The following is a 21536-nucleotide window of genomic DNA, read 5'->3' on the forward strand; positions in this document are numbered from 1 at the left end:
GTGGAATCAGTATAGTTGAAACATGCTGATATTAAAGATTGAACAAATTGTAAAATAGGATAAGTTTATATTGACGTCACGTTTCCCTTTACACGTTTGATTCCAGTTTTAACATAAAGATAGGTAGGAGACTAGACTTGCTGCACCAGATATAATTACTGATGCATTTTTCTAGCTTATCGTTGTCAGCTTACGTCCGGTTATCCTTGGCAATGCCGGCATATTCAAACAAAGGCCTAATAAAGAAACAAATAAATAACAAAATACATGTGATTTACGATCAAGAACGTATTTGATTGTGAAGTAAATTGGCTTCGAAGTCTCCTGTTCGACGGATTGTATAAGATGGTGCTGTGAACAAGTGCTCGAGCGTGCGACACCTTGATTTGAATTCGTTTTTACTTCTGTCATACAATTGGGTATTATTCATGAAAGTTTGGGTTGCAAATCCCTATAAGACTTTCTGAGAAGAGGAGCGATTTGATTTTCACAGGATTGAACGTAACAAGCTATCTTACAGCCCAAATTCTTTTTATGTCATATAGTCGATTGACAGCAAACATGGTTGGATCATCTGCGAAGGGTCGTTTATGTTATAGTTTATCGCAGAAATGTCATGGTTGTAGACACGAAAGATCAGAGGCTTAAGAATTAAGCCTTTAGGGACTCCAGCTGATATTGTTACTGTATTGGACATAGAACCAGACAACTTATTTACAATTTCTTGACAATAAAGAATCGGTTATATCACGTTCACGAAGTTTTGGGTGGCAAAAGGAATGATAGATCGATACGAACTGGGTGACAGAGGAGTCCTTAGAAACAGAACTAGATTGAAATGTCAGTAGATAGTCGTTCTGATACAAATCGAACGTATACTAATACAAAATTATTTAACGAAACTTACTTATAACTTACTTAATCGACGGGAACAAACCAGATATCATTCAAAACATCTTGGGAATCGGACTAAGAAAAGCAGTCATGAGCTATTTACTAATTGCTTGGTACCTTAAAAGCAAAAAAGTGAATATTAAAAAAGTTCAATAATTGGAAATTTCAAATTCACTCTCTCAAAATATAGCTATTCACTAAATCAGTCCAGTTGCCTTGTCGGTCTTTTGCACAAGTATTGCATCAATTAAGTCTTGATCTGAAATTACAATGTCTTGTAGTGCTGACATATCAAGTTCAGTGGAAATCGGGTTGTACACATTTGGAAGAGTCTGAGGTTGAAAGAAGTGATTTATAGGTTGGCTTTATCTGTATCTGATTCGTAGACATAATTTTCATGAGTGAGTATATATTTCATATTTCAAATAAAGGTTTAAAAAAAACGTACATGTACATACATCTGCGCAAATTTGTATTCTATAGCATTCTACATTATGTATGAAATGAAGACAGAATAATCTTAATAATAAATATTGCGAATGAAGAGCAACTTCAAGTAGAACAAATTATGGTTATCCGAATAAATAACTGGTTTTATGTACCGCTTGACTAGTCGGAACAGAATATAGATATAACCATAAGGGGCAATTAAACTTATAAATACTATTGTTTAAGTTATAATGAAAAACTAAACTAAGTTGCACAGTATGTCATAACTTATGTGAACAACCACAGAAACAAGCTCAGTAGCCTAAAACTTAAACATAAACTTCGTTTAATGGCACAGGGTAAACGCCAAAGACATAGAACACAAAAACAAAAAATCACAAAAAAACAACATGGAACAACAGCACAAAACTCCACAAACAGCTCAGTGCATGTACTATATAAAAACTAGGGATGTGAGTGAGAATGTACAAATTACTGCGTTAACAATTGTACACGTTTTTGTCCAGACAGGATTAGCTTAAGTTGACTTTCATCTCGAAATTGTCAATAAATCTGATTAAAATCTAATTGAAAAGTGATGCAAAAGAGGAATTTATTTATTTAAGATGTGCTTAAAAACGTTAGAAAAGAATGCCTGAGAAACATCTTAAGAATACATTGGGATTTAGAATGCATGCAAAAGTTGTTGAGATATTTCTACAAGACAATTATTTATGGGTACAGTGGTTCAAGTAAGCGTTCATGTAGACATGTGTTAGTATATGTGCTTGAAAACCAAGAAGGAATTGCAGTAAGTTAATTAAATTTGGTATCTAGAGCAATACATATGCTTTAGCATCATCTGAGTAAAATAACTGTTTTATATGAAAATACATCGCAGCTAAAACATTTAAAAATGTATGTTAATTTCTACATTAAATCAGTTTTATTATAAATATGATTTAGACGTTTGCCAGGGTACAAGCACTTCTATGAATTTTTTTTTCCGAAATAAATCAATAACATTAACTTTGACCAAGTTTTACTGATGTGTAGCACTTGACTGAAATGACCACTATTAGGACAGGATGTCAGTTGATCAAAGACAATAGTAAACAGTTTTATGAAAACATTGACAGTAATGTTTAAATTTTATAAATCATATATCTTCACGTACGTAAAAAAATATGCAATCATAAATTATCGCTACATACTTTTTAAAAACACCTTCAATCGTCCATATTTTTGAAATAGCGTCTCTTACAAAGCATACTGCTCCTACATTTGTTGTCATAATATAGAACGATTTAATTTGATTTAACAACGTGCGCTTTTTTGCCAAAATATCGTTAAATATTTCTTTTAATATAATTATTTATTTTGTGAAAATCATGTACTATTAATAAACCTTGACAGACAAGACGGCGCTTTAAATGCATTAACCCACCGGAATCGCACTTGCAGAAGTTATTACATAACACAAGTTTAATGAAGTAATTTGACTTTATGTTTACAACAAAACATATCTCTTTTATTATGAACGAAGCCTATGTCGTAAAATTTGCATTGTATTATTAAAGAGTTTAAAATAGTGTCCTTTTATTAGCCTTTTTGAAAACAGTACAACATTGTCCTATAAAAGTAAAATCCGGCAGCCAGGCGGCGCAGAATACTTGTTTCCTTGATATCCTCCTAGTTGCGACTTATCGCGCGAACGGATGTTCATATTTATATTCCAATCAAATCGTATGAACGTTGAAATAACAAAACAGCTGTAAAATATACTATTAATTATAACCTATTATGCTCGTTATTAAATGGATACACCAAATATGTACATATCGCTATGATGAAGACGTTTAGTGTCATATTCGACAAAATATATGCATTACCCTGTGCTTTGAGCATCGTTTGCTAGAAATAGAAAAAATGTTGTGGTTTTAATTCTCGTGACACAGAGCCTGAATATAATAAATCCTTAGTAGTCTGATTGAAATTACGTACAATTAAATAACATTCAAATAAAACATTATATAAGTATGTATTTGAGTCGTTTTCAGTTTTTAATTTGCTGACATTAAAGGAAATCAAATCCTTATTTAAATGACCTGTGTGTTGCGTGTTTACATGTCGGTATCAATATGGTTATGTTGAAAGACCCGTATATCAATAACAAAGTCTCTGTGTGAGTTCATGATATTAAGTTATTTATTATAAATAATGACAAAATGATAATGCAATTTGCAAAGATATCAGTATGTTATTAGCTTTAACACGATGTGTTTATCCCTACGATAATTTAAGGAATCAAAACTTATAAAGACCTAGTGGTGGATGACAACGAGAGGTTGTTTTACTGCATTTATATGCATTGTTTACATGATTATTATAGAAGTTAATTACAGAAATTATGACAAGCAGGCATATACAATCCTTCCACAAAATGTTAATTGTACAATCCCGTTGTGGCACGTTTATGTCTTTCTTCTATATATGACCTGTATTGTCTGGTGACATTTCAAGAGTGCTCTAAGATCAGCCGGTAAAAAATGAGGGCGATGGAGGCTAATAAATTCGCAATAAAGTCGATTAATGAAAAACCCAAACGGCAGATATAATTGATCAACTGATCAATATAGAGTTAATGATATATTACATCAATCCGGAATATTTATTTAAGCAAACACAAAATGATGCCGAGTATAAAAGTATTTGTCCTTTTAGCTCGCTTGATAACTCATTAGAATTGTTTAGTATTATGTGCGTACATCACCATCATGGCTATGTTCAGTATAATTTTTTTGTGCATTTGGAATATTGCGAACACTTTTAAAGTTGTTTTTCTCACACAAATATTTCAAAGACAGATAACTTTCAGAATTACTTCTTAAGTAGTTTTAGATATCGAAGCTATATTCTCTTACATACCATTCGTCCCATTGTTCTGCCATATCTCGGCCGATTATATCTTTGCAGAGAGAAACTGCTGGTAATGCATGAGGTACATCCTTTTATCAATAACCCCGCTACTGTACACACCATATAACTATGGATGTTAAATAAATAAATAGTCATAAATATGGCATTATTCAGTACAATCAACAGCGAAAGGCGTCTTAATCTTATGCGTGCTAGAAATCAGGTGCGGTTGATTTGTATGGTATTTGCTATCATTATAATTCCGTTTGCATACTACTACAATGTAGTAATAATGAATATTGAATAATGTTTTCGCCAAGGCTATGCATATGAAGTGAGTTGATTTACTTTGCTAAAACGAATCAATATTCTTGGAAAACGAGGAAAACAAGAAGGAGAAATGATGTCGCACATATTGGCCAGCAGTCTCAAAATTAAAGCCGTACAACATTACACGAACCATTTGGTGGGAGAAATGAAGGTCTTGGCTGAAGGGAAATCGAAAGGATAAAGATCGTACCTTTCTATTCGTAACATCCTTGTGGGCGTAAAGTGTGTTTTGATAGAAAATATCGTAAGAAATATTGCAAGATCATTAGCATAGATTTAGAACGGGAATTTACGAGTGCTTCTCTTAAGAATCGAAAATGTGTGGCGACAGCGCTTAATGGTCATTTTTCTTGCCAGGGAGAGAAATGTTAAACCTGCCAGTTGTCCGGGAATATTTTGAGGTATTAACACAACTCTTAAATCGCAGGCACGCACATTCAATAGAAACAATGGTAAACACTTAATTATATACTCGAGTAAAGACTGTGTTGTTGGGTTAAAACAAATTATTTCCCTTATTCGATTAGCATTCCTAATTCAGACATTTACACAGTTTGACATTTGATATTATGAAGTGTTTCATACTTTTGTTTAAGCTGATAACTACGAAGGAAATTATGAGTATACCTGTATAGTAAGTGTGAATATGTGTAAACATACATTAAGCACACTTATTTTCGGATGAAATATTCAGTTATTAAGTACAATAGTCTACAGACAACTGTTGACTTCATATAAAGTATATTCGATTCAACATGGTCAAGTATATCATAGTGTAGCTCATAATAAGCGTACATATACACCTAAGAACTGTGAATGGTAATGAAGTTTACTTTGCAACTCATTGTTCTGATATGCTGTGAAAAATGTACTTATTATTTTAATTTTACCTTCTTCTGACATCGGCTTCCTTAAAAACAAAAACAGACATATGAAGCACATTTGGATATGCATATTCAATGTAATTCAATGAAAAGTTATAGATACAAGTTGAGTGAGTTTGTGAATGGAAATAGCACACATTCCATTATAGATGTAAATGTTTGTATTTCACATAATCATTGTAGACTATTGTGTTAAGTATTATATAGTGAGGATGAAATGAGCCTTCGAAAGTAATTTTTACTAGGTGTCCACGAACTTTGCAAGGCAGACAGACAGACGGACGGGATGGACGGGACGGACGGACAGGCAGACAGACAGACAAGACGGAAGGAAGGACAGATAGACAGATAGGTTGCACATCATCACATTATTGTATCACAACATATTCATATTAATTAAGAACATCTAATCCAGCGTTTTTTTGCTGTATAATGTCAAAATGAGTTCTCTGCAAAGGAACACCATTTCCGTCTCTTTGAATCAATTTAACTTTTAAATGATACTTGGATTTATAAACCTATACGAATGTACTCCCCTTCACCACCCAACATTCTTTTTCATTTTCTACCTGAATTATGAGTATCATATAAAACAAATATTCTGTGTACCAAATAAGGCGAAAATTGTACAGCATCGCCACTTCTTCCAAACACCTAAGGTCAGAGAACTGAAAATGACCCTCGAAACGATATTGATACTCTTATCAACATCGGTATTTCAGCCTGATATTTCACAACGAAACAAAGTGTATGCTTCAGAAAATAATTTGATATATATATGGATATGGGGATAGGACCCTCACCTGGCAATCATATCTTTCAAGTCCGTTAGCCATTTTCAATCCGATTACCGATTATCTATGAGGATAACATAATGTCTTTGTTTACTATATTTTCAATTATTATTCTACATGGATTAACTTAATGCAGTTTTGGTAAAGGCTTAGGGTGGTTAAATTTCGTCACACTTGGTCTTGATGTTTCAGTAGAGATAAATTTCTTGATGTCGAAGTGTCTGCTCAAAGATACATTCTTACCTGCATCCTTATTTGGAGTTTTTGTGACGACCGACGAAGATTGACAAAAGGTAACAAAAGGTAAACAACGATTTGATTTGTAACTCAAAGGTTAATCTCATCTTATTGAGAACCCAGATGCATTTTGAAAGCATTAAAACCAGACATGCTTAGAATTTCTTCTTACTCGGAGACGGTATTCCTTTCTCGGAAATCCTTGCCGAGAACCGGTATGGAAAACCACCCGAGACCACATTTTGACCAGCACTGGTTCTTGTCCTTGCGAATTCCTCTGTGGCTACAGCAACCAGGCTGGCTATTGAAATAAGCAATAAATTAGGGTTTTTAATACATTTATAATGTATTAAGATTGTTTTTTTAATGCATGAAGGGAAAAGGCTCTAATCTTTATGAAAGCGGCTCACTTTTTCATTTCTTTTGCCTTGAGAAATGGCAAGTTTTTAAATGTATAAACTGAATAAATGAATAAATATATATGAATTAATTAATGAAAGGTGGCATTATTTCTTTAAAATAGGGATCTCATTGTGTTGCTGTGATTGTTGAAGTAGATGTTTTCTTGTCCATAAGCTGAAAATCATATGCACACTAATGCACCAGTCAAATGTAACCATGGCCCCCTCAGGTCTGGGGGTATACCGGGGAAAAGGGCCGGGTTTTGACTTTCCAGGTGGCCCCGCAGGGCCGGGTGACCGCGGAGATTGGTTGGGCCTTATATAGAATCTCTGGGGTGCGGGGGCATTTTGTCAGCGCAGGCCGGGATTTTACCCAGGGTTGGCTGGACCAAAATCAAAGTCCCGGCTATTCTCCGGACCTGGGGGGGGGGGGGCGTGGTTACAATTGACTGGTGCATGAAGAAAACATCATACTGCGTCAAGTGTGTAGTAAGTTTTGATTAATGGCTTACAGAATTTGCAATTAATGTAATGTTTGCTTGAAAGAGCAAACAAAATGTGCGAATAGATGCACAATACAGACCAAAGACTACTACAAGTCAGCAGTTTCATTAGAAAATAATATTATTTATAATTATCAAAGCCGCACCAGAAATGATTGACAAACAACATGAAAGAAATTCATTAGGAATGGAACGAACAGTATCAATGGTCTTATATGACCAAACTTACTCACTTTATACTTCAGTTTGGATACAATTTTCCATTATAAGATCTTGAAGTGCTAACAAATTTAAGCATGTCGGCATGTTGGCATACACCAAGTACAGCTCGGCCGGGTGGCGGGCGTGCTGTCTGGCTGGTTCATCATCGTTTCATCCCGGGTCTGTTTAAAATAATAAGAAAGGAAAATAAATAACCGCTCAACACCTACTCAAACATACAATCATTGACACCCTTATAGCCTATACAACATACTCAATCAACACATTTCTGGCATAACAGTTTAAATTGATGGGATTCAATATCTATTTGAGAGCTGGCTTTAATTTCAAACAGTAAAAAATATATCAAGATGTTTGAAACAGTGAAATATTGTTTTTATTGTTTATAAATGTCTATAAATCACCACAAAGCATATATAATAAAAATGTTCTGAATTTTGCTATGACTATGCTTTACTATATTAGAGTGGCATTGTAAATGTCTTGTTAATTTTACATGAACAATATTGCTGTTTTAGTAATTCATATAGACTGTGTTTTAAGAACAAATTGAGAAGAAAATATTTCTCTACCATATTTTATCTCAAGTCAAAACAGCTGTTAGGAAGAGTAAATTGCACACCTACAAGCATGTTAAAAACTTCTGAAAAATATTGCAAAAACCGCCACTGTTTTTGTGCTAAACTGATGACCCCGCATTTTCTGATTATATGCAGAAGAAAAAAGGTTTTATTAACATTGCTTGTCGGGAGGGGAAACCCCTCCCGAACCCACACAATTTACATAATTAATAACTTAACTGTCCCACTCTGCCATGACAAAATGTTTCATTCAAGAAATATTTTTAATTTTAAACTGGGTTGAAGTGTGTTTGGGTTAGGACCAGCCGCCGAGTTAGCTCTGATTAGCTATATAGAGCTCCGGCTGCGGTGTTGTGTTTAATCACCTCACTGGGCATAATTACACTCAGGTTACCCACGATTATGGCAGCAGTAAAAGAGCAGAAGTGCCTACATGTCGGCCTAAATGGTTAAAGGGACTGTGTCACAGAACTATAATCACCAAAAAAAGTTTTTTTCTGTAACGAATCTCAAGACACCGACTAGCTAATCACGCATTTATAAGGAATGAATTCTACCTGGTAATCTTTTTAATGGAAAATATGAAATATCTCCTGAACTTAAATAAACTATGTGATACTTCAGTAAGTAAGTTTCAATGCATTGTACACATTGATGCCAAATTTATGATATTTTTCGACAATTTTTTCGCTATTTTATCATCTGTGAGACAGCCCCTTTAATGAGCGGACGAGTTTAGTCTGTGTGAGTTGAAACCAGCTGCCCATTTAACTCAGTTGGCAAGAGCGCCGTGCTAGTGTTCCTGCGGTCGTGAGTCTGAGCCCCTCACCAGGCTCACTTTTCTTCTCAGGTTTCCCATAAGCATGCACAATGATTTTTAATGAAAAAGGAATGTTTTTTTTAGATTTAGTTTTCACTTCTTAAGTTTTAACATTTTTATTCAATACTTTAATTTTACAATACAATAAACGAAGTACACAATCGCACAGTTAACAGTTAGTTTGGCATGTATACTGTATAGCTACAATAATGAGCGACCAGGGATACATTTTTATTATTTTGACATTTCATGTGTATCCCTGTAACGAGTCTGCCATAGTCTAAAAACCGTCAAAAGACTCATTGACGGCCATTTAGGTGGACTAGTATACTGTAGTGATGAGTCATAAATTATGACCTGAAGGTCATATCTGGATACCGATTGCATCAACTTAGCTTGTTCATTATCCGTAAAAAACAACGTTATGTCATTATGGTGTCAAACAGCAACGTATGAACGATTGAAAGTTACAAAAACAAGTATAATTCTTAGTAACAACTCACCGTGAAAGCAACGTTTTAAATCCGTGTTATTGCATCATGATGAAAGTTTCAATATAATAGAAATATTGAAGGAAGACGTCACGCGCACCTGCAATGTGCCTATATGCAAATCATTGTTTACATCAGTTGTCGTAAAATGCGCATAAATACATTTAACTTAATTATTTAGATAGCCAGTTTAAACGGTTTTTTTTAAGATGTGGGGTAAAAAAACACATTTGTTATGACAAACCCTGTTCGTTTTGTATTATTATTGCAGAGTTATGAAATATAATTTTCGGTCAAAAGAAGTACTCTTTACACGTGTATTCGTTATATGTGTTCTCCACTCCTTTTATGGAAGTGCCGAAGGTGGATTGTACATATACCTCGGGTATTTCCGTATTGATTTTCATTGGTTAACGGAGGTCAAACACCGCCCTAAACATGTACAATTTGCTTGCCGGCATGCACGCGCTTTATATGAACAATGTATGACGAGCTTTTCTGGTTCTCATTTTCACGGTTCAGTGGTGCCCAAATTTTTTAATGCCTATCACTTCGGCAAAAAAGAAGTAGTCCCTTGCATACACGTACAAACCGTAAGAGGGCATGTACAGACAAACGCTTCGCGTTTGTCTTCAAGCCCGTATTAAATATATTAAAGCGATTTATTAGCAATGTTAACGTCTCATGAATAAACAACAAGGTTTCTTATTCAAATGCTGAACAACTTTTGTTTCCAACCCAGATGACACAAATGTTGGTTAAATTATGTAAATCTCTCATATATAGGTCAAGGTCGACTATAGGTAATCTTTGGGTAAACCATTGTAGGTCATGTGGTCAAAAGTTAAATAACCCACAGTAACCCACTCATGGTTATGTGTAAGACACGATATTGATACCCAAACTGTTTGTAAAATATATTAAGGGCATTATTTGGAGATTGAAGGTAATATTAGTCTTAAAGTACTTAAAGTACATGCACGACAGTGTCGAAAAAAGAATATTCCTTGTCAACAGTGAAAATAATCATTGAAGTTGGTCAACAATATTTACAGTTTGAGATAGTCACATAAGAATTAAAAACATATTATCAATAACAAAACACAAACATGAATTTGTCAATGTGTAAAATTTCTATTTAAAATGGACGTCTTCCTCTGATCAACTGAAGTAAAAAGAACGGGACCCTATAATGGTGTTGTTGCTTTATCTGGGAGGGTGGGGGGCATATCATGATAACATCGTCACTAGAGCAAAACAAAATAATATTTTTGAACATTGTATGTTTTTATTACAATAATTCATTGCATATTGGTATCAAAAGTGTCTCTTCGCGCAGTTAAGACCATGAGAAAATACCCCTAGTGGGCGGAGACATATACTAGTAGACCACCCTCACCCAACGGTTTGAACAGGCAAAAAACGTCGATAAATGATTGTGACTACAATGCAATATGTGGATTAATAAACTGTTCAATGTGGTAAGAATATTCCTTAGGGATTTAAAAGGACATGTTACTACATCAGAAAATAGTACATTGAAGCGGAATGTGAAGAACTTAAAAGATTTGAATTTTACAGAAAATGGTAGAAATTGTGTTTATTCGAAGAAATATAAATAGTTATATCTATATTAATTTGTTTTAACTACCAACTATGTACAGAGTGAATGTAGTTGTATGTAGCTTATTATGCTAAAACTCCTCAAAAACACACTACATATATAATATATAAAAAATTGACAGTAATAAGCGTTTAATTCGATGACGACAGAAAAATACCCGTGCAACTCTCAATAAGGGCAAAAAGGTCCTACCAAAAGAGGACAGATCGAAGCAACATTCCGTCACTCGTTACCTTATAACAACAGAAATACAATTTTGCGAAATAAACTGGATGTTCTTCATTCCTATACCATTATTCGTACTTGTTTCAAATAATGATAAATAAACTGCCATCAACCCAATCAATTGATTCTTTTTAAGGTGATGCTGTGTTTGGAGCCATTGACAACCGTGTCACTAGACCGGAAGTTGCGCGCACCGGTCCCAACAGTAGACGTTGCAAATCATTAGAATACAAGATACATAAACGGACGTTGCGTTATGTAATCCAGCAAAGCCCGTGACCCTGACCGGAAGTTGCGCATCATGATCCAGTGCAACCAGCTTTTTTTACCAAGTGAGTTAAAGGCACACACGTTACCCTACCAGACCAAATATTGTGTGCAGTTATCAAGCGGAGACCGCGTGACAAGACCGGTTTTATATAGTTTAAGAAAGTAAATATGATACCAGACCCGAAGTTTCGTATAGTTATCAAACAAACACCACATGTCCGAACCGGAAGCTCCGTATTGAGATGAAGCTTCATCCGTGATACCAAACCGGAAGTTCCGTACAGGGATTAAACAGAAACTATGACTTCAGAGCGGAAGCTCCGTAGCGAGTTGCAGCTTCACCCATGTAAACACATTGGAAGTTCCATGTAAGGATAAAGCAGAAGACGTTAGATGAAGAGAAGTCATCTGTCCAATAGTTTATGATTTTATGTTTGTGATTATCACTACATTGTTATTTCATGATTATTGTTTTTATATTTAACATTCGGCAACTATTTACAATTGTATATGTATACTTGTACCAGATGAACCATTTACCATTGCTATCATAATTATTTAGCTGTCGTAGCCTTTCTTTGCAGACACTAACGGGTCGTATTGCCATGCGTCGTCTGCGAGCTCGCAAAAAATAAATCGCACATATTTATAAGTTCAAATTGGTATTTAAGTATTTTCTTAAACCGTAAGTAAATTAATTTTCAAACGGAAATATGAAAATCTACGATCTGAGTTTTTGTCAACAATCTTATATTAAGAGCAAATATTTGCTCTTTCCAAGACAAACAATAAAAAAAATTGTAAGAAATGGTATGTCTGTGAGAGAGCAGCTTTAAATGTCAATGAATGGGTAAATGAAGAGCTCCAATAATAAAACAGTTGAAAACAGTTCAACGAGAATACTAAACTTTTCCCAATTTTTTCTCCAGGGCCGTCTATTTTATCATAATTGTCATTCCTTCTAATACTTTTCAACTGTGTCGCTATTTGAGGTTTATGACGTCGTAATTTAGTGGATAAAATACATGTTTATAATGCCCTCGCGTGCAATAATATTCTTTTTAAAAGTTGTACTCAAAATCCTGGGTCAGTTAAAATAAAATTCGATTCAATAAGTCATGAGACACGTAGTTACACTTTACCTTAATCTGTTTAATTATTTACATACGGTAGCATGAAGCTACTTAGTATATATAAGTGTGTGTGTCTGTGTGTATGTGCGCGTGTGTGTCTGTGTGTGTGTGTTTGCGTGCGGGCATGCGTGCGTGCGCGGGCCGGCTGCAGGTCGCGCGGACAGTTGGCGGGCGGGCGGGCGGTCGTGCGTACAGCGGGCGGGCAAGCGTGCGTGTAGGTAGCTTGAATGAATATAATATAAAATATATACATATAAAAAATAGCAACACCAATAAAAATAAACATATATATACAGTCAAAACGACATATCAACGTATACATCTTTAAATTATCCGTTTGCTTACATGGAATACGTTTGAAATTTAATATTGATGATAAATACGTACATGGAAATTGAATACAAGACCAAACACACAGTCGGGATCAATTTCATCCCCGCTATACGCGCGTGTTCGTTCATTCTCATTCTACTGAAAAATGGTTAATCCCTTAAGCAAGATGTGGTCAACAGTATCAAATATCAAGTATGATACTCTGTGATTTAAGCTTGATTTTTGGGAAAGATAAACTGTATGAATTTTGTTTTAATTTTGAAATCTATCAAGTATGCGATGTTTTTCACTACCGGGTTCGTTTATGATTGACGATGACACTCCTGGGGTCATTATTACAAACAGTATCTGAGTTCAAACTCAAGTGCCAAAAACTGCATTTCTTCATTTCTTTGTTACTTGATCGAGGTAAGTTTGGATGGGAAAATGCTGAATTTTAATTTTATTGTATAGTGTACAATTATTTATATTTATTCTGTAATACTAATATGATATTAAGATATTTTTGTAGTTAAATAGAATTGCTTTGAAATTGAGTCTTGAGTGAAGAATCGGACATGAGACTGTTAGTAGGGTCCAGGTAGACCTCAAGTAGGGCGTGGTATTATCACCGGATCAAAACAATATTGTTTTATTTTATCATTTTATGATAAAATGAGTCTTATTTTCAAATAAGTAGGCTTTAATGTAGAACATGCGTGTATATTGTTGAAGTGTTTTAGCCTGGGTCCGTGTTCACTGACGTCTTGAGACTCAAGACTCAAAAACGCAATTATTCATGGTATTAAGTTTAATTAGAGGAGCAATAATAGATTCTAATCTAAAAAACCAGTACCGCAAAAACATTCAGCTATTTTAAATCAATTAATCAATAATAATCTTTGACCTTAATTAACAACAAAAAAAATGTAAATTAAAGTGAATCACGCCAAAAGCATTGTATACGACACGACAATAGGTATCAATAAATATCAAATAACCACTTATGCTTCAGCCATCCCTACTCTTAAATACATTATCTCCATAATATAGGATGTACCCGTATCAAGTGTCGTAAGTTGTGCCTGCCAGTGCACTAACTTTACTAAATACGCCTTCGTAAGTACTGTGTGTCGGGTTGACCTAGTGCTAAAATACGAAAATCCTTGCGCAGCTGCGTCACAGTGATGTGTTTTTTCTCGACACCTGCTATAATAATATCGGTACGTACTTTATATCATGGGTAAAAGTGACGCGGAAAATCGGCTAGTTTGCTTGGGTATATAAATGATCGTCCTACCTCCAAGCTTATCAAATTGGCCGGACAGTGAGTGCAAGCAGTCACCATAATTTACTGAAGTTCAATTGAATGAGGAGAAACAAAAGTATTAAAAGTTAAAAAATAATTATACTATTTCGATTTATTTTCACGGATAGTGTATTTTATTAGATTATATTTCAAAACTAATCATCCATCATCCATTCAAAAATGGGCAGATTTTCATCAAATGTATGTTTGGTTGTTACGATTCTCACAATCAGAAGTATATCAGAGGTGAAGGGTCACGGTATGCTCTGGGATCCACCAGGGAGGTCCACAGCGTGGCGGCGCGGGTATCCACTTCCGGTTGAAGACCGGAACTACAACGATAATGAACTCTTTTGCGGTGGCAGAATCGTGAGTATTTATATCTCAGTACATTTAGAGTTAGAAAATAATTTACCATACCATTTTAATTAAACCGTTTAATAAAAACTGAGTTTTGTATCAGCTGACAAACTGATTATATTTATTTACCTTGAGGCACCGATTTTTTTTTTCGTTTCTGCTCACATCTCCAAACAAATAGGGTCGGTAGGTAGGCATTTTTTGAGAACCAGCTTTCTGTACCAATCGGCATGACCTGTCCTAAAGAAGGCATAAATATGGTGCCGGAGAAAATATCGATCAAAACGCAAAAATATGTAGGGTCGGGAAGAGAAAATAGGGTTTGTCAGGATAGTGGAAACATAGTATTATTACGTAAGACACATCTATTATGAACTAGTTTGAGCAGAATATTATTTCATTTGTTCAGGGATCATTCAGTCTATTGGCCAGCTAGTTTTACAGCCCAAACAAAACACTCAGATTCTTCTTCTCTGAACCCTACAGACCCTTGGTCAATATTAATTTGGTTATGTTGGTGTGTTTTATATTATGACCGTATTTGTCTCTCGATAAGTCTTTGGTAGGCCTGGGTCAATGTAATCGTCCGGTGCACCGGCTGTCAAATAAAGTATTTCAGAAGATGCTGGCATAGTGTGCATATGAGCAACATATCCTACGGTTCAATGTGACTTGTCCCGGCAGTGTCCCTTATTTTTCTTGCCAGTTTTAAATTTGGTAGTAATACTGCGACCATTTTAATAAATTACACTAATTACTTGACAATGTACAAACTTTACTTGCCCTCTGATATAATCAGTTTCATAACCGCCATTATTAGTTTGTGGAAGTTATTAGAATAAAACTGGAGGCAACTGGGTTTCTTTTCCATATATATCAATATGAATTTTAATTCTCATCGGGTTGGTAACATTAACATTTTCAAAAAGGATGCTTACGCAATTTCTTTTGCCGTTTTTTTTTTTCTGAGACTTCGGCAGTATTTACCTTTAATAGTGAATAGCAAGGAAAACGGGGAAGAATAATACATTGTAATAAATATATAAATATAAGGTAGCATTAAGACAGACGCATCACATACCATACAAACATATCACATGTATTTTTTCCAATGAAGCCTTCTGAAGAAATTGTGAGTTTGCATTAATCGCTTTTCACCTATCTATCAAGTGAACATAAATGAAGAAGACACTTTTAGTATGCACACCGCGAAGTACGGATATCTAAAAAGTTGTTCATATATATAAATATGTGAGCTTGCATAAGAGTAGATGTTTTTATCTACTAACTAATGAACAAAAAACGTTCTCTTAAATGGGTTGAACGCGAAAACGTTCCATCTGTTTCTGTATCCAATGTCATTTAGGACCTTCTTGCTTCCGTGTCTCGATATGCACTTTTGATTGTTACAAGCATGGGCGCATGTCGGGCGACCATTTGTTTTTGATAAATTCAAATTAACAAACATTTCAATCTTATATTTTATCATCTGACTAAGCCTCTGGTTGTAACAGCTGGTTTCAATGATTGCTGACTGCTCATTTACTGCCACACGTTTGCACAAAATAAATTCAAAATGAATGTAAATGAACAGCATACGTTAAAGAAATACATTGAGACAAAAGCCATTCAAAAATTCAAACAAATAAGGTAAGGCGAAATGTGGAAGCGACTTTATTTTCGAATCAAGTGAGCTTACAGGAGTATAATTACATTTTCTTGCAAATAATGACGGGATGGCTTACCCAATATCGGACAAAGTAAATTGTCGATAATAAAGCGCAGTAAAACTGCCTGCTTCAGCTAAATGTTCCCTTTGAACTTCCTAGTCTGAAAGCCAGATGTATAAAACTATAGTAACTTGTCCATGGTTAACTTAAGGCTAGTTTCATCAATCAAACTATTTGATTGGCTTTTTTTTCTACATTGGACCCAATAGAGACTTTAACAGTTTAATACACTTTGCTGCTGCCACTTCTGTAAAACAAGCTGTCCAAAGGTAAAATTCGGACTAGTTTACAAATGAAAACATTTCGTTGATAAATGATATTTATGGGGTGAATATGTTTGGCTAACGTTGACCAAATCAAATAGTTTTTTCTCGTTGAATGTTATGTATTATATACATAAGTCCATATGGGCCTTCATTCAATAAATGTCTGAATTTGAACCATTTTCATACATTCAAATGGCTGCTATGCAGACTATTTTATAAATGTTATGTTTTCCTGCTCATTGTAAAAATGCTTTAAACACCGAGCCCAAAGCGTGTCAATGAAATGTTTTAAAAGTAATCATGATAAATTATGTTCAGGGTTTACGCAAGTTTTTTGTCTACATAAAATATGATAATTCAACCCATTTCGAGATAATTGGATCTAATTCTCGTCGGAAGTATTCAAATCAGCATAAAAAAACGGGAAATCAAGTTCACTGAATGGGATATTTTATAAAGGCATGCGCTAAGCACCTATGTCCCCAGTCGCAGCTTCTATGTCTTAGAAATAGTAATACCTGTTGGACAAGTCTAAATGTACTTTTGTGCAGGTATCACGGCATTGTGGGTAAAAATACTCTTAAAGCAAAAATACCCCCAACCGGTGGGGAAAAAGTTCCTCATATGTCTTCATGTTTTCGCTAATATCAGTTTGGGGGATATGACGGTGTCAAAACATGACACAGCCATGATATGGCGCGGACAGTCCTTAAAACATATCAGAAAGAAAAACCAAATGGCCACAGTGTTGTTATTTATTCCCCTACCTGCACCGTCTGGATAGTATTGTGGTAGGGCGTTTGCATTGGGTGTGGAAGGTCGCTCCGGGAGAGAAATGTTGATGCCATCGACATCCCAAAATATATTTACCAAAAGTGCACATACCTCTCTTTCCTTAAAGTACTGGTCAATTTGGAGAACTTCGTACTAGTTAGACACACAAGGCAAGTTGTTTCCCGTGAAGTGGTGTGTTGCAATGGTGTTGTTTTTTTTTCACAAATATCGAGATATATTCTAAAAGTCACAGTTAAAGCACACATTTGCACAGGATAGTTATTATATGTCCTAAGCAGTAATACAGAAAACATTTCAATTAATTGGGCTAAACATACAACTGTATTAAGGGCTTTCCTTTTATCCATTCCAGGTTCAATGGAATCAAAATGGCGGGAAATGTGGTGTGTGTGGTGACAACTACGCTGATGTCATCAAGGATAACGAAAGCATAAACGGAAAATACGTCATAAACCGGAGCATAACCGGATATTACGTCAGAGGTCAGACGATTGAGGTCACTGTTAATCTGACAGCCAATCACAAGGGATGGTGGGAGTTTAAGTAAGCATAGCTTTTGTACAAAGAAGAACACCGCTGAACAGATGTCTGAACTACTCAACTATGAACATATAAATCAAGTATATATAATCTCAATAATGTTCCATTCTGGCTGTGATAAATATAACACGTCCCATTAGTATTGTTATACCCGCTCCTGTCACTCCCATAACAATATATAGACGAAGTAAACTTCAGCGGGTACCATGCACAGTTACCCGCTGACGTCATAGTAAGATGTGTTACGTGGTTGAGTTGAAACTTCATAGTCGACAGTGTTGCCCGAGTTGATAAGATGCACAATTCCCCTGAAGGGAGACAGTAGGACAATGTATATACTATATATCTTCATTTATTTTTGTAAAAAGAAAATGAAAACCAAATGCAAAGAAGTTAAATCTTTGAAATGAAAAAAAAAAACAAAAAGGATTTTTGGTTTATTTTCTACACAATCTCTGGGGTACCTCAAAATGGAGAATGCAATTAGTTATTCTCATGAAAATAAATACGATCTTCTCAACCCGTTTCAGATTATGTTCCCTCAAGAACTACGACACTGCTGTTACTCAAGATTGCTTGGACGAGCACATTCTCAACTTCTCCGATGTAGGGAAGACTCGTTTCTACCTGGCAGATAATGGATTCTTAGAATCGCAGAGTTACAAGGTGAAACTTGACCTGCCTGATGACGTCACGTGTGATAACTGTGTACTTCAGTGGAAATACTACACGGGTAAAGAGATAACTTTTTATTCTGATAATAACTTTTATTTTGTTATTTTCGACTAATTGGAGTTGAAAAATGTTCCTTTTTCTTGGTCTTTGCGTCTGTGTAAGCATCGAACTTGGTATTTTGCTTCATAAAAGTTCATAGCACATTAGCATGATTGGCAAATTCCACAATATTACGTTTAACATTTTTCGTAGTAATAGTCCTTGATTTTTTTTGTGAAAGTTTTTGTGATTGATACTCAGCTAATATACAAAGCAATTGTTATATTCATGTATAACAAGATCTTTACTATGGTTATCTAGTTTCCCGTAAACATTACTTCAATATAACAGGCAACAGTTGGGGATGCAGCATTGGCCCTGATGGTGAAGTGCAGTGTTGTACTGGATGCGGAAGCGGACAGGAGACTTTCCAAAACTGCGCTGACATACAAATTTCCGGTTCCAATTCTCAGAGTACATCCGGTCCGACAGAGAAGACCACCAAGTCAGCCACATTGACGGCTCTTATCTCTGGATCCACCTCATGGGAATCAACAACTATTGACAGTACATATACAACGGCACCACCCCAAACTTCAACACCACTGACTGAGACTATAACAACATCAACATCGCCAACGTCGGCAGCTCCAATTACTACTAATTCACCAACATCAACAGGCGGTCCTTCATCAACATATGATCCAACAACCCAACCAAGCTACAATAAAATCTGTCAAGCTATTGGCGCTCATTCATCTCAGCCAGTAATTAACCAATGGTGCGCCACCAACTGCAACGCAACGCCATCTTTCTGCCCGCCCGCCATGTGCTTATGTGGAGAAGCTGCAGCTACAACAATGTCCCCGTCAGTTACACCAAGTATAACAAAGGGGTGCCAAGCAATTGGCTCTTACGCCTCCCAGGCCGGCATGGACCAATGGTGCACAGACAGCTGCAACGCCACGCCATCCAACTGTCCAACCACCATATGCTCATGCAATGCAAAATGAGGCGATTAATAAGAATGCGTGATGTTGTCCCGTGTGGTGTTGCGTGAGTTATTTTTGCAACAGTTCGGCGTCCCATTGTATCTGCACGTCGTGATTATCGCTTTTATATTTGTTTTGTTTCCGGTTCTACCGGTAAATCTTTTTTTTTGAGAGGGGAACAGGATTTGTATTTTTTTTCCCTTTTTGCTTCGTTTATAAACGTTATTATTGTCATATTTTGTGTAATGTTGTTAAGTTAAATCATACGGTCGCTGAAACAAAAACAGCCATGGCGACACTACAGAATCTCATTTATTTTAAAGAAGTGAACATCGTGTAAGATATTGTTTTTGTTTTGTTTTTATTTCATTTTGTGTTGTATTTTATGTTTTTTCCATCAACCTACATATATTGTTCGCCTCTTAATGATCTTTCATTTTGTGCAATCTTGTTATGAGCAATGATGCAAACACAAAACAAATATCAGAGTATTAATCTATTTGAATTATCAATGCGTCATTTATATCTTTAAGTGGAAAATTGTAATTCACTCTTCGCCAGTTTGTGATTTCAAGTTCCTTAAAGGATTGTTTAATTTAAAAGACCTGTCATACTGCACAACTTATTTTTGTCAAACAAGATTCATATATCATTTACAACGGTTTCATAAAATGCATTAACATTTTATGGTGCACAAATCTGTATTTTGTTCAAATGTATGTATGTTTTGGACCCGATACAGATCGAAAGTTCTAACAGTCTGAAACTGTCTCCAATATGAATAACCATACATTGTGCTATACCGTGCTAATGATTTTATTTCATATCTTTGTTTCGTTTAAATGAAATATGAAATTGTTTTTAATAACATCTTCAATAAAGTCATCTTATGTACATTGTTTGTATTTCCATGCTTATATTTCTTTTTTTAAGAAGTAAAGTAACTGGGGAGGCCAGTGGTGAATGAAGCGCAGTCGTAGTTTGGGGAGGGGTGGGGTAACGGGGTGACAGAGGGGAATAATATGACGGAGGGGGATAACGGGGTAACGGATGGGAATAACGGTGACGGAAGGGGATCACATGGTGACGGAGGGGGAAAACGGTGACGGAGGGGGATGACGGAGGGTGAGGGGAATGAAAGCGATGGAGCGCTATTGACGACGTCGATTAAGGGTTGAAACGGTGACGGAGATGTATTACACACGCTTTGAACGGTAATATCGACGACGGGTGTGGTATTTACGTCGGAGAAATAGTTGACAATACTGAATAATGTTCTAGTGACGGTAATGTGGCTTCTTATAGCACAGACATGGTGACAGGAACGTTGATAAAAGAGACGAGTGGGATAGTAATATCAAAGAGGTGATAAAACGCCGACAGAAGTGGTTGTGAGGGGGAAGGGTTTGTAACAAGGCCGACGGGAGAGCTCGAGGGGCAACAACGGTGATTGTGTGGTAACAACACCGAGGGGTAGTGATTGTGGAGGTGTGGTTATTACGCCCAGTGGAGGACTTGTGATGATGAAAGGGTGATAAATACGCCGACGGGAGGAGTAGTGACGGCGAAAGGTTGTACAATGATGACAGCTGGGGTAGTGATGGTGAAAGGGTCAAAATTACGCTGCCGCGAGGGAAAACGATGGTGAAAGGGTTGGTAAAAACGTCAGTGGAGAGGTGGTAAACAAACGATAGGACAGATAGTTATGGTGAAGGCTTGGTTAAAACGTCGAGGAGAGGAAAAATATTGATAAAGCGGTGG

The 21536-nt window shown here is 35.8% G+C and overlaps 1 protein-coding gene across 2 annotated transcripts; it reads left to right on the forward strand.

The window, feature by feature from the left end:
• Positions 1–14396: 14396 nt before the first annotated feature.
• LOC128203444 (uncharacterized) lies at positions 14397–20654 on the forward strand. Of its 2 annotated transcripts, XM_052904859.1 has the most exons (5): positions 14418–14454; positions 14623–14747; positions 17882–18072; positions 18600–18802; positions 19135–20654. In XM_052904859.1, exons 1-5 carry the CDS (start codon positions 14439–14441, stop codon positions 19794–19796), a joined length of 1197 nt encoding a protein of 398 aa, XP_052760819.1. In that variant the 5' UTR covers positions 14418–14438; the 3' UTR covers positions 19797–20654. The 2 variants fall into 2 exon arrangements, with proteins under 2 accessions (XP_052760818.1, XP_052760819.1); XM_052904858.1 differs by having other exon boundaries at positions 14397–14747.
• Positions 20655–21536: the final 882 nt, after the last annotated feature.

The sequence above is a fragment of the Mya arenaria genome, chromosome 9, assembly GCF_026914265.1.
Source record: "Mya arenaria isolate MELC-2E11 chromosome 9, ASM2691426v1".
Taxonomy (NCBI): Eukaryota; Metazoa; Mollusca; class Bivalvia; order Myida; family Myidae; genus Mya; species Mya arenaria.

Excerpts from the sequence above, each read along its gene's own strand:
- LOC128203444 (XM_052904858.1), top strand. The coding sequence starts at position 14,559 with ATGGGCAGATTTTCATCAAATGTATGTTTGGTTGTTACGATTCTCACA. Across the intron at positions 18,073-18,599 it reads AAGGGATGGTGGGAGTTTAA|ATTATGTTCCCTCAAGAACT; the intron begins GTAAGCATAGCT and ends AACCCGTTTCAG. Across the intron at positions 18,803-19,134 it reads TCAGTGGAAATACTACACGG|GCAACAGTTGGGGATGCAGC; the intron begins GTAAAGAGATAA and ends TCAATATAACAG.